The sequence below is a fragment of the Grus americana genome, chromosome 13, assembly GCF_028858705.1.
Source record: "Grus americana isolate bGruAme1 chromosome 13, bGruAme1.mat, whole genome shotgun sequence".
Lineage (NCBI taxonomy): Eukaryota > Metazoa > Chordata > Aves > Gruiformes > Gruidae > Grus > Grus americana.
The window spans coordinates 21,098,675-21,112,426 of NC_072864.1; the positions used below are offsets into that span (position 1 = coordinate 21,098,675).

Below are 13,752 nucleotides of genomic sequence, written 5' to 3' on the forward strand. Positions count from 1 at the left end.
TGCCTTGGCCACTGCGGAGCTTGAGGGGGGGCGGCACCCGGGAAGGGTGATACCCCCTGGGGTGCCCCACCCCCCCATAACTGTAACCCCCATACTCCCTGGGGGTGCCCTGTACCCCCAGTTATCCCCGTGGGTGCCCCCATACCTCCCCAGTCCCCTCCCCGGGCTGCCCCCACAGCCCCTTCCCTGCCCCAGGGATGCCCATACTCCAGACCCCCCATTCCCCCCCACAACGTGCTTGTGGGCCCCGTTCCCTCCCCGGGGTACCCCCCCCTCCCGGGGATGCCCCGTACCCCCATCCCGGGGTACCCCCCCTCCCCCGTGGGTGCCCCTCATCCCCTCTCCCTGTGGGTGCCCCGTACCCCCACCCCCCCGGAATGCCCCATTCCTCCCTCCCCTGTGGGTGCCCCTCACTTCCCCCCTCGGGGATGTCCCATTCCCCCCTCCCTCGTGGGTGCCCCTCATCCCCCCGCCCCTCCGTGGGTGCCCCTCATCCCCCTTCCCCTGTGGGTGCCCCATCCCCCCCCCCCGCGGGTGCCCCATTCCCACCCCCCGTGGGTGCCCCTCATCCCCCCGCCCCTCCGTGGGTGCCCCATCCCCCCCTCCGTGGGTGCCCCTCATCCCCCCCCGTGGGTGCCCCATCCCCCCCCGTGGGTGCCCCTCATCCCCCCGCCCCTCCATGGGTGCCCCATCCCCCCCCCCGTGGGTGCCCCATCCCCCCCTCCGTGGGTGCCCCTCATCCCCCCCCGTGGGTGCCCCATCCCCCCCCGTGGGTGCCCCATCCCCCCCTCCGTGGGTGCCCCTCATCCCCCCGCCCCTCCGTGGGTGCCCCATCCCCCCCCGTGGGTGCCCCTCATCCCCCCCCGTGGGTGCCCCATCCCCCCCTCCGTGGGTGCCCCTCATCCCCCCGCCCCTCCGTGGGTACCCCATCCCCCCCCGTGGGTGCCCCATTCCCACCCACCCCCCCGGACCAAGGCACCTGCCGCGTGAGCGGAGCCTCCCCCTCCACCCCAAACCCCGCCCACCTGTTCGATGCGGTCCAATGAGCGACGAGGGGGGCGTGGCGTTAAGGGCGTGGCCGGGCTGCATATGCATGTATGCAGATGAGCAGGTGTCGGCAGAGCGCGCGGCCCCGGCAGCGGGACGGGCAGCGGGACGGGCAGCGAGCGGGGGCCATGGCGGCGCCGCGCTCCTTCAGCGCCGCTGAGGTGCGGGCGCGCTGCGCGCAGGGCGCCTGCCTGGTCCGCTGCCACCGCCGCCTCTACGACCTGAGCGGCTTCGTGCGGCTGCACCCGGGCGGGGAGCAGCTCCTGCGCCGGCGGGCCGGTACCGACGTGAGCGCCGCGTTGGACGGGCCGCCGCACCGGCACTCCGCCAACGCCCGCCGCTGGCTGGAGCAGTACTACGTGGGAGAGATGGAGCCCGGAGAGGAGCAGGTACCGCCGGCCGCTCCGGATCTGGGTGGTGAGGGGGGCTGTGGGGGTGCCCCGGGTCTGGGATGTGCAGAGGAGTCTATAGGGTGCCCCAGTCTGGGCTGTGTGGGATCTGAGCACTGCAGGGTCTACGGAGCACCCCAAGTCTGAGGTGCATGGGATCTGAGCTGTATAAGGTCTATAGGGCATCCAGGTCCAAAATGCACAAGGTCTGAGCCATACAGGGTCTATAGGGCACCCCGGGTCTGGGCTGTGCAGGGTCTGAGCTATACAGGGCATGCAGAGCCTGCACAGGGCCTGGGGCGTACGAGGCGTGGAGTATTTGGGGTGCCTGTAGCGTATAGGGTGTATAGGGCACCCGAGCCTGAGCTGCGTGGGACATGGTGTGTTGGGTCTGCGCTGCTCGGGGCCCAGGCTGCGGAGGGGCTGGGGCGTAGGGGGCACGAGGGGTGTATGGGGCAGGGGGCGTTTGCGGCTCCTGGGGTCCTGCGTGGGGGGTGCCTGAGGTCTACGGGCTGCAAAGGTCTCAGGTGCACGGGGCACACGGGGTCTGTGGGGCTGTCAGTGTCTGTGGGGCTGGGGTCTGTGGGGCCTGAGGTGCGGCAGATCCTGAGGCACAGGGGGTCGAGGCTCCCCAGGCCCTGAGATGGACCGTGTCCCAGGTGCAGTGTCCCACCCCACGGTCACATCCCACCCCGGCCACGCTGGGAAGCAGGGATGGTGGGTGACCCCAGCGTGCCAGCACGGCGTGGAGGTGTTGGGGTCTTTGGAGGGGCGTGGGAGACGGGGACGTGCAGCTCGCTGTCGGTTTTCGCAGGGCCATGTGGCGCGGGGTGGGCGATGGGGCAGGGCACCCTTCCCTGGCACTGCCAGCGCTCGGCCAGGGACCGGGGTGCTGGGCGCCGGGGCTTGCCAACAATGAGCCCAGCCACCCCCCTAACTGTCCAGGTGCAGGGCAAGGGTGGCCGTGACTCAGCGCCGTCCCCGCCGCACCAGCCCACGCTCAGCCACTGCCCGGGCAGAAGGGAGAACGCCCCGGGGAAGTGCTGCCACCATTGCTGGGTGAACTTCCAGGCGGCAGCATGGCACCGGGCGCTGCCACCCCAGTGACTGGCCCTCGCCGGCGCAGGATGCCGGAACAGCAGCCCCAGCCCAGCCCCCTTTGCCAGCCCAGCAGCCACTTTCCCCTCGGGATTTCCCAGCAGGGTCGGTGACCGGTGGGTCCCTCCGAGCTGGTTGTTTGCACTCGCTGTTCGTAGCCTCGGCCCCGAATCGGCGGCAGCGGCACAGACGGGGCTTTGTTCAGCCTCGGTGTGATGCCTGCTCTTTCTCCGGATCCCAGTGATGGCACCTCCTCCAGTTGGGACACTCATCGCTGCCACCTCCTCGCAGGCGTGACGAGCCCAACGGGTTGGGGCGAAGGAAGGTACCGGACAAACGAGTTCTCGCGCCTCAGCCCGCGCCGAGGGGAATTGCCACCGTCCCAATGCAAATACACGGCGTGATAACGCCGGGGCACAGGGAGATCAGACACTACCTGGCACTAGATAAACCGTCCTGGGTTGAAACACGAGGGGGAGGGAAAAAAAGCTGCCTGCTGCATGGCGAAGGCTGGCCGTGCTCCATCTGGCATGCACCTGGTGTGTGAGCTGCTCTGATGGGCTTGCCGCCCCCCAAAAATCCCCTTTGGAGGGAGATGGGGGGCGTCGATGCTCTCAGTGGCACTTGGGTTCTTGCTTTGGCTGCTTTCGGGCAGGCGTACCCCAAGCAGCAATTTGAAGGAGGTGTTGCGTGGCCCCGGTCTGGCTCCGGACTCCCACGGCTCTGCCGGTGCCTCTTCTCGCCCGTCGGAGGTCCCAGGGCTGCGCCGTCCCCGTGCCGAGGGATGTGGGAGCCTGTGGTCCCGCGGGCATCCAGCATCCCCCCTGCTCAACGCCCAGAGGGCTTTGGGGGTTTTGGGAAGGGGGGAAAAAAATGGAAGGGTGAAGAGGAAGATGAGAGCCAGCCTTCATCCTGCCGGCACACCTCGCCATACCCCTTCCTGTGGCTCTCCGGACCTCGGCTCCATCCTTTGGCCGCAGACCTCTTCTGCGTCACCCAGCTCCGTTTGGCAAAGGGCAAATTAACCCCCAGATTTTTTATCTATGCAAACAGAATGTATAGGGGAGATCAAAGCGAGAAGCAATAATTACCCAAACTAGAGAGTGGATTTTAACAGCCTTGCTAGAGGGAGACTGGATCATCTAATTACCCCGCCGATTTAAGCAATGAAAGACTTTCATCACAGCCTCTTTGGGGTGCGTGACGTGGCCGTGAGTCACGGTAAATCCCCCGTCCCTCTCGGGGCTGGTGTCCTCCCCTTCCTCTCACCCGCATCACCGTGTGTCAGGTTTGCCCTGGGTCTCCATCCCAGCCCCAGCTCGCTTGGACGTAGGCGCTCGCACATTATTCGGAGGTGTAACAAGAAGTGGCTTTTTTTTATTATTATCATCAGGAGAAGTTACCTTCAACCTCCTTTTAATAGCCTTGCTGCACCCAGTGTTTAATGGGCTGGGACGCAGCCTCGTGGGGCTCTGCCAGCCGCTGCCCAGGGACGGCGATGCCGGTGGGATGGTGATGCTGGGAGCGTGCCATCGCGGGTGGGGACCTGGCTTGGGCTCCCCACGCTTTGTGGGGCATCCTCGTGCTACGTGCCTGAGCCTGCCTTGCCAACGCAGCTTGTCCCATGTGGGCATCAGCAAATCGAGCTGTTTAGGAGCTCGGTGAAGGTGCCGGAGGCACCGGGGCGATGCAGAGGCACGGCAGGGCTCCTGCGGGGTTTGACTCACTGGGCGAAAGTGCACGGGTGGAAAAACTGGGTCCGGGCCGCTGGCGGAGCGGCTGTCCGCAGGCAGCATGGCCCCGCTTGGGCCAGGGGGAGCCTTCCAGCTCTTCCTCCTGCCCGTGTCCCGGCACGTCGGACCCCGTGTCCCGGCACGTCGGACCCCGTGTCCCGGCACGTCAGACCCTGTGCTGGACCGTCCCTCCTGTCTCTGCCTGCTCCTATCGCAGCTGGATTTTGTTTTTTCTTTTAGCACCCCTAGCCCTGATGCGGGGCAGCACCGGGATGGTGTGGCTGGCACAGGACCGGCGCCGAGGTCTCCACGGTCCTGCCCGACCCGCGCAGGGCAGCGGGATGCTTGGAGGTGGAGGCCGGGTCACCCCGTCGCCGCATCGTGCCGTGCCCTGTGTGCCCGGCCCCGTTGCCTCCCGGCAGGAGAGCCGGCACCTCGCCGGTGCTGCCGCTCGCCGGGGCGGTGGCGCGGGAAGGCAGCACTTCGTAGGCGTTAACTTTCCCTTCGTTACATCAGGTCTCTTGCGCATCTTTCCTGGCAGGACCTGTTTGCCTGGGGACAGCTCGGATGCATCAGCATCACCCACGGGCGACAGGCAGAGCCCGGCGCTCGCAAAGACCCCTCCTGCCTCCTTCGAACCCACCTTTTATTTGGAAGAGGAGGAGGAGGACGGTCGGAAGCCCCAGCACTGGTCTGGGTGCCAGCGGGGCTCGGTCCCCGCAGGATGGCTGCTCGCTCAGGGCAGGCAGGAACGCCCCGTCACACCGGGGAGCAAGCCGGGGCACGCAGGCATGGCTTGCACCCTGGTTGCGCCATGGCTGCCCGTCCTTTTGGGTGCCGGCCCTGGGGTGAACAAGAGGAGAGCCTTCCTCCTGCTCCCTGGCTGAGGAGGAGGAGGAGGTGACTCAGGCAAGGCTGGGCAGGAGCCGCCTTGGCATGCGGAGCGATGGCATCTCGCTGGTGGCACCCATCCTGCCCAGCCTGGGCCCTACTGATGAGGTGGGGTCCGAGCCCCCCATCCGCCTCCCTGACCTGGGAGCACGAGGAAGCCCCCAGCCGCAGCGTGACGCTTGGGTGTCCGTGGGCAGCACAGCTGGAGGCGTGTGGACATTTCAGAAAGGGGAGGAGAGGTGCTGGGGTGTTGTGTCACCACGGCTTTCTTAAGCATCCTTCCTGCCACCGGCGAGGCCATGGGGCAAGCGTTGAGGTGGAGAGGGGGATGGAGTGGCTGGGTTCCTTTCTCGGGGGATGGAGAAGCCGTCTCTCTCTCTTAAAGCCAAATGTTCTTCCAAAGCACCCGTGGGATGGAGGCAAAACCGTAACCTGACCATCCCCGGCTGGATTTCAAGGCATCCCACCTCCCCCGGGGTCTCGAGACACCTGGCCGAAGGATGGACCGTACAAAGCTGAAGGTGTCGGTGGGGACCCTCGCAGAGGGAGGAGCGGTGGTCTGCAGCACCAGCAGTAAAACTGATCCCTGCTTAAGTCCGGCCTGGCTGGAAATATTCCCTGCCGTGCCGGCTGCCCCGGGGCGAGGGGCTGCCTCGGGGCTGGGTAGCGCAGCTCCTGTTCCAGTGGGATGAGGCTGGAAATCCTGCTAGCCCAGGAAAGGGAGTGGGAGCCCAGTCGGCAAGGAGTGCCTGGTGTTGGCAAACAGCACCCGGGGCCTTGCCTCGGCGTCATGACTGCGGCACGGAGTAAAGTCCTGTCTGCCCCGGCGAGGTGACGCCGGTCCTCCTGCATCCCGGCTCCTCCTGCGGCTGCCGGCGGGGAGTTGTTCCCGGCGGGGATGTGATGCCCTCGCATCCCTCAAGGGTATCGCATCCCTCTCGGAGCAGCGCGGAGAGCTTCTGCCGAGGAGCCCTGCTTGCGCTGCGGCTGCTGGGGGAAAAACCCTTCCTCGCCGCACGTGGTACGGCTGGAAACGCCGGCGGGCATTGCTGTGCCGGGGCTGCCGTGGGGCTGCCGTGCCCTGCTGCTGGGTTAATGGGTAACTCAAGGTGACAAAGCGGGAGAAAAGGCACGTCTGGTACGTCCCGCCTGGGGAGCCAGTGGGCTGCCGGCGCTGCTGCCGGGGGGCACGGCCGGCTCGGAGCTCACACGGGCATGCTGTGACCTCACCAAGCCCCCCGCCGGCGGCAGGGCCGGTGCTGGAGCCGGCAGGGCCACGGGAAGGAGGCCAGTGCTGGCAGCCGGCGATGTGTTTGCTTCCAAGCATCAGACAAGGCAGGTTTCTCCTGTTTCTCAGCCAGCCCTGGCAGCGGGACCGCAGCCTGGGCTTCATCCTGCCGTCGCACCAGCGCGTCCGCTGGGTCTCGGCGTTGCCCTCTCCAGCCAGCACCAAACCCCCACCCCACCTCCATGGCCCGTGGCAAAGGCGCCGGTCCCAGCGCCACGCTGCAAAGGGCGCTTTGCCTTTTTCCCTGGGGCGAGCTCCCTCCTGCTGTGCTTTTTCCGCTGTGCCCAGAGCCAGGGTGGTGGCACCAGCCGTGCCGCGCTCCCCGATGCCGACAGCTTAGCTTCCTCGGGGACCAAAATGCCGAGCCGGGGTGGGGAGGAGGGACCCCGGTGCCGGCGTTGTGAGCACTAACCTGGCAATGCCCCTCGCTTTGCTCGGCACTGCCCGTTCGCAAAGGGAAACGCTGCCCAAACGCCTGGGAACCTCCACTTTACAACACCCAAGCACCGGCACCCGGTGCCTTCCCGGCAGCACGGTGAGGTGGCCCAAAAACTGGGCTTGGGGGGCGGTTTCCAAAAAAGCCGGAGCGCGTGATGCTCGGTGCATAGTTCATGCAGCCGCATCCCTCGGGAACCTGCTCTGCAGGAACTGACTGGCTTAAATTCATCAGATTTTTTTCCCTTATTTATTTAGCAGGTAGGCGCAAACTCGCTCTGCCTGTGCCCCCGGGTGGCACGGCCATCACCGTCCCCAACCGCATCTGCCACCGGCGCTTCACTGCGGGGTTCTCCTTCTCTTTTCAGAGCCAGCCCGAGCCGGTGGATGAGAAGGAGGTGGATGCTGCAGCCCAGACCCCAACGCAGATGGATCCCCGCTGTAAAACCGTGGACGTGGAGAAGGTAAGAGCCGAGGGTTTCTCCGGCACGCTGTTTGCCGGAGCGACCCCGGGGGAAGCCAGGTCTCCTCTTCCCCACGTGAGCGCTGGCTTTCTGCTGACCCCCAGGATGCGAGGGATGCCGGGAGGGAGCTGAGCTGATCTGGCTGCTTCTGCCCTTTCTCCTGGAGCAGACGGCATCGCTCCTGCTTTATTGCCCAGGCATGGCCGCGCTGGGAGGCTCCTGCCACGGCGGCGTGGGTGGAATGGCTTTCTCTGACAGCGGCTGTGCCCTTTGAGCGGGATGTGCTGCCAAGCCACACCTTGCTTAGTTTTTTTGTTTTGTTTTGTTTTTTCTTGCTTGCTTTATTTACTTTTTTTCATTTTTTCCTCTTGACTGAGCACCGACAATGAGCACTAAGGGATCCCCCAGCCCGGGCAGGGTGATCCCCGTGTGCGCCGGGTGCTCCCTGCCCTGCCAGCTCCTCTTTGAGCGTGCCACGGGAACAGGGATTCGTCCTCAAGGTGCCTTTGGACGTCCCTGCCTTCCGTGGCACTATCTGGCTGCCGTGCCTTGCACGGCCCCGGCTCGTCGGTGAGCGTGCTTTTATCTTGCAAAAGGCATTTTTGTTTGAGCAGGAGAACACCTTTCACCCCCCCATCTTAATATTTCCCTGCTGACCGCCTCTAAAAGCAAATCTGCCATCGCAAAGTGACCTTTTTGCTCTTAAGTTTTCCCCTACCTCCCTGATGGAGGGTGTCTCCATCCCCGTCCTGCACACCCGCTGCAGGCTGGGGTTGTTTCCCCTCCTGGGCGATCGCGTCCATCCCTGCCTGCAGCAGAGCCCAGAAACGCCCGCGGCCGCCCCAGCTCCTCGCCCCGAGCCATCCTCCTGCCGCCGAACGACCGCCGGCACAGCCCCGGGGGCTGGGTTGCCGTGCGGGACAGCTGACGGAGAGCTGCCAGGCCCAGGGTTCGGCTGGGCGAGTGCGACTTCTGTCCCGGGGCGGGGGTGGCACCGAGAAACCACCGTATCTGGCCAGGCCAGCAGAAGGTGTGTCCGGGGATGCTGAGTGGCAGCAGAGGTGGTGGTGCCGGTTGGGTGTCTCTGGTTTTGTTGCGTGCAGGCACGCACGCCCGCACGGGTCCCTTCTTGCTCACGCAGCCGTGCGCTGGCGTTTGCGTTCCCATCCTGTATCCCTGCTCCCCGTCCCTTTCTGCTTCGCTCCTCGCTGCCGGAGCGCTGGAACGGCTGTGACCGCCCTGAGCGTCCTCTCCGCAAGGAGAAAAGCCCTCGGTCGGGGCAGCGCCACGAGGACGGGCTCCGTGTCCTACCAGCGGCTTGCTGGCACGGCTAGCGAGCGGGGAGTATCGCCGCTTGCTATCTAATCTTGGCAGCTCCCGGGGTTGGGGAAGGAGCCTCGGTTATCAGGGCCTGATGCAGAGCCAGGGCTGGGAGCAGCCACCTTCACCTTGAACCGCCAGCAGGTACCCGGCGGCACGGGGCCGAGCTCAGCCCCGCGTTCGTGGGGAGATGGGACTGATGCGTGCCTGGCTCTGCTTGTCTGCCCCGCACCGGTGCTTGCCGGGAGCTCAGGGCTGTTTGGAGCAAGAAGCAGCTGCCTGTGGGCCACGGGAAGGGGTTTGCAGCCTGAAATCCCGCAGCTTTGCGCCCGGTACCGGGGTGGCGTGTGGGTCCCATGGGGGTACAACCGCTGTCTGCTCCCGCAGGACCTGGTGGACTGGCAGAAGCCCTTGCTGTGGCAGGTGGGCTACTTGGGGGAGAAGTACGACGAGTGGGTGCACCAGCCCGTGGATCGGCCCATCCGTCTTTTCCACTCGGATTTCCTCGAGTCCCTCTCCAAGACGGCGTGGTGAGCCCCCGGGGGTCTGCGCCGTGTCCCGGCCGGTGCCTCCACGGGGAGGGGGGATGGCTCGCCACCCCGCGGGATGTTCCCCCTGACATCTCCCTCTACCCCGTAGGTACGTGGTGTTCATCGTGTGGGCTCCCGTGGTGCTCTATCTCAGCTGGGTCAGCTACACCTCCCTTGCCCAGGGCAACACCAGGCTCTTCTCCTCCTTCACCTCAGGTACGAGCAGCGGCAAAGCCTTTGGGCTCGGCTCGCTGCCCCCTCTCCGGGCCCAGGGGCAGGACAGCCATGGGCAGGAGGGGGAAGAGACCTCCGCATCCCTCCCGCATCCCTCCCGCGTCCCTCCTTCCGTGCACGCTCACCACAAGCTGCATGCGAGAGCAGCAGGTGAGCCCTGTCCCCGCGGCCACCAGCATGTCCCCTGCACGAAGCCGCCTGTGCTGCTTCAAAGCCTGAGCTCGCCCACCTCCATCCCCGCCTCTCACCCACGGATTCGGCCCCTCTGGGGGGATCGATGGAGGCATGGAGCCCGCCAGCCCGGGCTGCAGCCCGCTCCCTCTTGCCTCCCTTCCCTCCATCCCCAAAACTGAGCCCCGCTGGCGCTGCGGTGCGTGCCACCCTCCGCTGACGCCCACCCCGGGCCGCGGCTGAATGCCGGCGTGGCGGGCGAACAAACCCGGCTCTCAGTGCCACCGGCGTCGCACAGTGCGGGGCTTGTTTGCCCGAAGCGCCTGCCCTTGAATCTCCCACTGTCTGTTCCCCCGGGAATAACAAGTGTGGCCGGGGCAGGCTGTCATCTTTGTTGTGCTTTTTTTTTTTTTTTTTTTTTTCTGGGCTCCCTATTTTTTTTGCAAGGTGCCACCCGGTGCCAGCTGTGCCCGGCTGCAGGGTGGAGTGGCACCCCCCCCACCACTCCTTGCAGCATTCGGCACCTTGCTGCCAAGGGGTTGTTTTTGGTTTGGTTTGGTTTGGTTCCCCCCCCGCCCTCCAATAAATGAGTAGGTTTGAGGGGGGGATCAGAGTTCTGCTAGTGAGGATGCAGGGCTGGCAGCCAGCCCTGAAAGGAGGAGGAGGCTGAAAAATGCTCTGCGGGGGAAAGTGCCCAACAAACCTATTCTTTTTCCCCAAAAATTAAAAAAAAAAAAACCACCAACCAACGCCAGCAACACTGCTTAATTGTCACGAGTGCTGCCTACGCAGATTAAGGTCCCTCCTGGTCCCTCCTGCCTTGTTCTGGTGGGCGACGCAGCTTTGTGAGGACAGGGCTGTCCCTGGAGCGCACATCCAAGCCCCCCATTGGCATCTGGGATGCAGGGGACCCCCCTCGCCGGCTCCTTGCGGCAGCGAGAAGCCGACTCTTTCTGTAAAGAGCGTAAATTAATGGGAATCAAAGGAAAACGTGGTTTGGAGCGGTGCTTGCGATGGTAGCTCCTTGGGGAAGCTCGGGGCAGGAGGCGGATGAGAGGTGAGAGGGAGGGAGAGCCGAGCTTCACCCAGATGCCGATGGGAGCGTGGCGACGGATAAAAGCACCCGCACATCGCCTGCCCTGCTGACTGCTGCACGTCTCGTTGTGTAGAGTACTCCATCCCCGTCCACAAATACTACTTCCCCTTCATCTTCCTCCTGGGGATGTTCCTGTGGTCCCTGCTAGAGTACCTCATCCATCGTTTTGTCTTCCACATGAAGCCACCCGCTAGTAACTACTATCTCATCACCCTGCATTTCTTGCTGCATGGGCAGCATCACAAGGTGAGTTGCAGCTTACGCCTCCGCCGGCGCCCGCCGGGCCGTGGGAACGGTGGCCTTTGCTCAGGCGGAGCCTGTTTGTGCGTGTTCAACGTGACTTGTGGCATCTTGGCCCCAAGCGGGGCCCTTACCTAATACCTGCGAGGGCTGCAAGACGGGCTCGGAGGAGCTGGAGTTAAACCCGAGAGCTCCGGTTGGGTGAAGGGGAAGACCGAAAAAAAGCCATGGGCTCCCTCTAGCTTTGCTGGAGGAAACGTCCCCGTGGAGCTCAGGGATCTGCCACCCAAAGCCACCGGCTGCCCGGCCACCTCGGCGCGGGCGAGAGGTTGCTCTCGCCGCCGGGTACATCTTTTGGGGAGGGTTTCTGGGGGTGGCTTCAGTGTTGGCTTTTCCCAAATGGGTGTTCTGGGGGCTGGGAGACAAGGGGTGAGCTGGGAGCTGCCTGTCCCACCATCCTTCTCTGCTTCCAGTCTCCCTTTGACAGCTCCCGCCTGGTCTTCCCTCCCGTGCCGGCCTCGCTGGTGATCGGCTTCTTCTACGGCATCCTGCGGCTCCTGCTGCCCGAGGTGCTGGGGCTCTCGGTGTTTGTCGGGGGACTCTGCGGCTACGTCATCTACGACATGATGCACTATTACCTCCACTACGGCTCACCGAAAAAAGGCACCTACCTGTACGGGCTGAAGGCTTATCACGTCAAGCACCACTTTGAACACCAAAAATCAGGTAGCGCTGCCGTTCCCGCACGTGCTGGCAGGGGCAAGGGCTGTCGAAGCCCAGCCTGCCTGCACGTGTGCAGCCGATGCTCTGAAATATTTGGCACTCGGGATTTGGGGTGGGGGAAACCCAAGAGCCGTGTCACTGAGGAAGTGATGTATGAGGTGCCGGGGGCGTGTTTCTCAGCCCCCAGGTTGAGGATGGGGAGCTGGCGTGGCACGGGGGCAAAGGCGGCAGTCCAGCTCACCGGTGGGCACTAATGCTGCCCGGGGATGCCCGGGGCGGAGGCAGAGCCACTGCAGCACCGGGATGTGGGTGTCCGTCCCTGCCTGGGGCAGCATCTCCGCCTGCTGGGAGGCGTTGGCGGGCACAGGGTGAGGCCCTGGGCTTCCCCGGGTCTGCCCCACACCTTCCCCAGCCCGGCGCTTGCTCAATGTGCCCTTTGCCTGGTTTCCTAGGAGAACACGCCCTGTCCAGATAAGCTATCATCCATGGGGCTGGTGGCATGGCCCAGCCAGCTCCTTCTGCTCTCACCTTGCCTTCCTCCCTCCCCGAAACACGGGCACTCCTCCCTCGCCAGCCTCTCCAGAGGCACTGCCTGGCCCCGGCATGGCTGTCAGTTGTCATCACCTTTGCACTCAGCCGGGTGATGTCCCATCCTGTCCACGTGCTCCTCATGCCCTGCCAGTCTCGGCGACGGTGGCACAGGCTCGGTTAACGTTGAGCGAGCCACACCCTGTCCCTGGCAGCATCCTGGTGATGGTGGTGCCACAGGCTGAGCGCTCTCTCCCGTGCCTGCAGGCTTCGGCATCAGCACCCGCTTTTGGGATTACCCCTTCCAGACTCTCATCCCTGAGGAGACCTTCGAGAAAGAGGACTGACGGCCCCGGCACGGCACCCGGCTTCTAGCTCCGTCCCTCCCGGGCTGGGGCTGGCATCCCTCCCCAGCCCTCGGCGAGGCCAGCGTGCCCCTGCCCCCTTCCTGGAGGCTGTGCCACGGCGGTGGCCTGACACCAGAGCATCCCGGTGCTGTGCTGTGGTCCAGTTGCGGCACTACCAAGGGGGCTGGGGGGCAAGAATGCAGGGAAAGGGGAGGAGGAGGTTGCGGGGCTCCCTGGGGGGCTCCTGCCCCTTCCTCGCCACCTTCCTGCTCCAGGTCATGGATGTGCAGGCAGTTCTGCTGCCTGAGAGATGAAGTGCCCGATACTGCCCTCCCTCCTCCACCCTGGCACCTTGCCGGAGCCCCCCTGAGCCCCTGGCCCTCCTGGGGTGCCCCCTCCCTGGGGCGTCCAACACGCTGCAGTTAACCCCATCACCTAACTCGTGCTGAGGGGCTTCTGTATTCCAGGTCCTTCTCCCGGCCTGATCTCAGCACAGGGTGTTCTTAGCCCCTGGCCCTCGGGGTGGGGATCCCGCAGGTCTGCATTTTGCCTTTTTCTAACCAGTGCAGCCATATCTCTCTACCAGGTCTATCAAGTTTGTGGGTTTTGTAGACATTGGCTACTTAAAACTCAAACTCCAATGAACACGATTGCTCTGAGATGCCCCTTTTTTTTTTTTTTTGCTGATCCTGTGATTTTATTTTTTTTCTAATGTTTACTGCAGATATTTAAAAGTTTGGAATAAAGTTATATGTAAAACTGTAGACACTACAATTGTAAATAAACTGTATATTTTGAAAAATAAAGCCTTTTAAAAAGGGTCTGTCAAACATATTCCTCGGGACTGCTCCCATGTTCTCCCACCCTTGGTGCATCTCTTCCCAGGTGCCGATGGCCCTCGGTGCCGCGGTACCTTGTGCTCACCTTTCTCGGCCTCCCTATGCTGACGAAAGCCATGCCGTCAACCATGGTGGTGGCAAGGGACGTGGTCTTTGCAGGGAAGAAACATGGCAAACCTGCGTGACCTTTTTTTGGTAAGCGGAAGATGCTCACTTCTCCAAAATTGGGCAACAGCATCATGTGCCATCTGGCACTTCTCAAAATCAGCCTGGCCCTCTGACGAAGACAGCCACAAAATTTCCTGCACTCCCGGCAGAGGTCAAGCACCATTTCTAGAACTTCCTTTGATGCTGGGGGGTCCTGGGGCTGCGGGGACGG

The 13,752-nt window shown here is 64.1% G+C and overlaps 1 protein-coding gene across 3 annotated transcripts; it reads left to right on the plus strand.

Annotated features, from left to right (window-relative positions):
- The first annotated feature begins 1,119 nt into the window (after positions 1-1,119).
- On the plus strand, positions 1,120-13,354 carry FA2H (fatty acid 2-hydroxylase). 3 transcript variants are annotated; one of them, XM_054840581.1, is made up of 7 exons: positions 1,120-1,436; positions 7,250-7,345; positions 9,053-9,195; positions 9,305-9,411; positions 10,770-10,942; positions 11,410-11,662; positions 12,455-13,354. In XM_054840581.1, exons 1-7 carry the CDS (start codon positions 1,176-1,178, stop codon positions 12,532-12,534), a joined length of 1,113 nt encoding a protein of 370 aa, XP_054696556.1. In that variant the 5' UTR covers positions 1,120-1,175; the 3' UTR covers positions 12,535-13,354. The 3 variants fall into 3 exon arrangements, with proteins under 3 accessions (XP_054696556.1, XP_054696555.1, XP_054696558.1); XM_054840580.1 differs by having other exon boundaries at positions 1,123-1,436; positions 11,410-13,354; XM_054840583.1 differs by lacking the exon at positions 1,120-1,436 and adding an exon at positions 2,758-2,859 and having other exon boundaries at positions 11,410-13,354.
- Positions 13,355-13,752: the final 398 nt, after the last annotated feature.

Excerpts from the sequence above, each read along its gene's own strand:
- FA2H (XM_054840580.1), top strand. The coding sequence starts at position 1,176 with ATGGCGGCGCCGCGCTCCTTCAGCGCCGCTGAGGTGCGGGCGCGCTGC. Across the intron at positions 7,346-9,052 it reads AAACCGTGGACGTGGAGAAG|GACCTGGTGGACTGGCAGAA; the intron begins GTAAGAGCCGAG and ends CTGCTCCCGCAG. Across the intron at positions 10,943-11,409 it reads TGCATGGGCAGCATCACAAG|TCTCCCTTTGACAGCTCCCG; the intron begins GTGAGTTGCAGC and ends CTCTGCTTCCAG.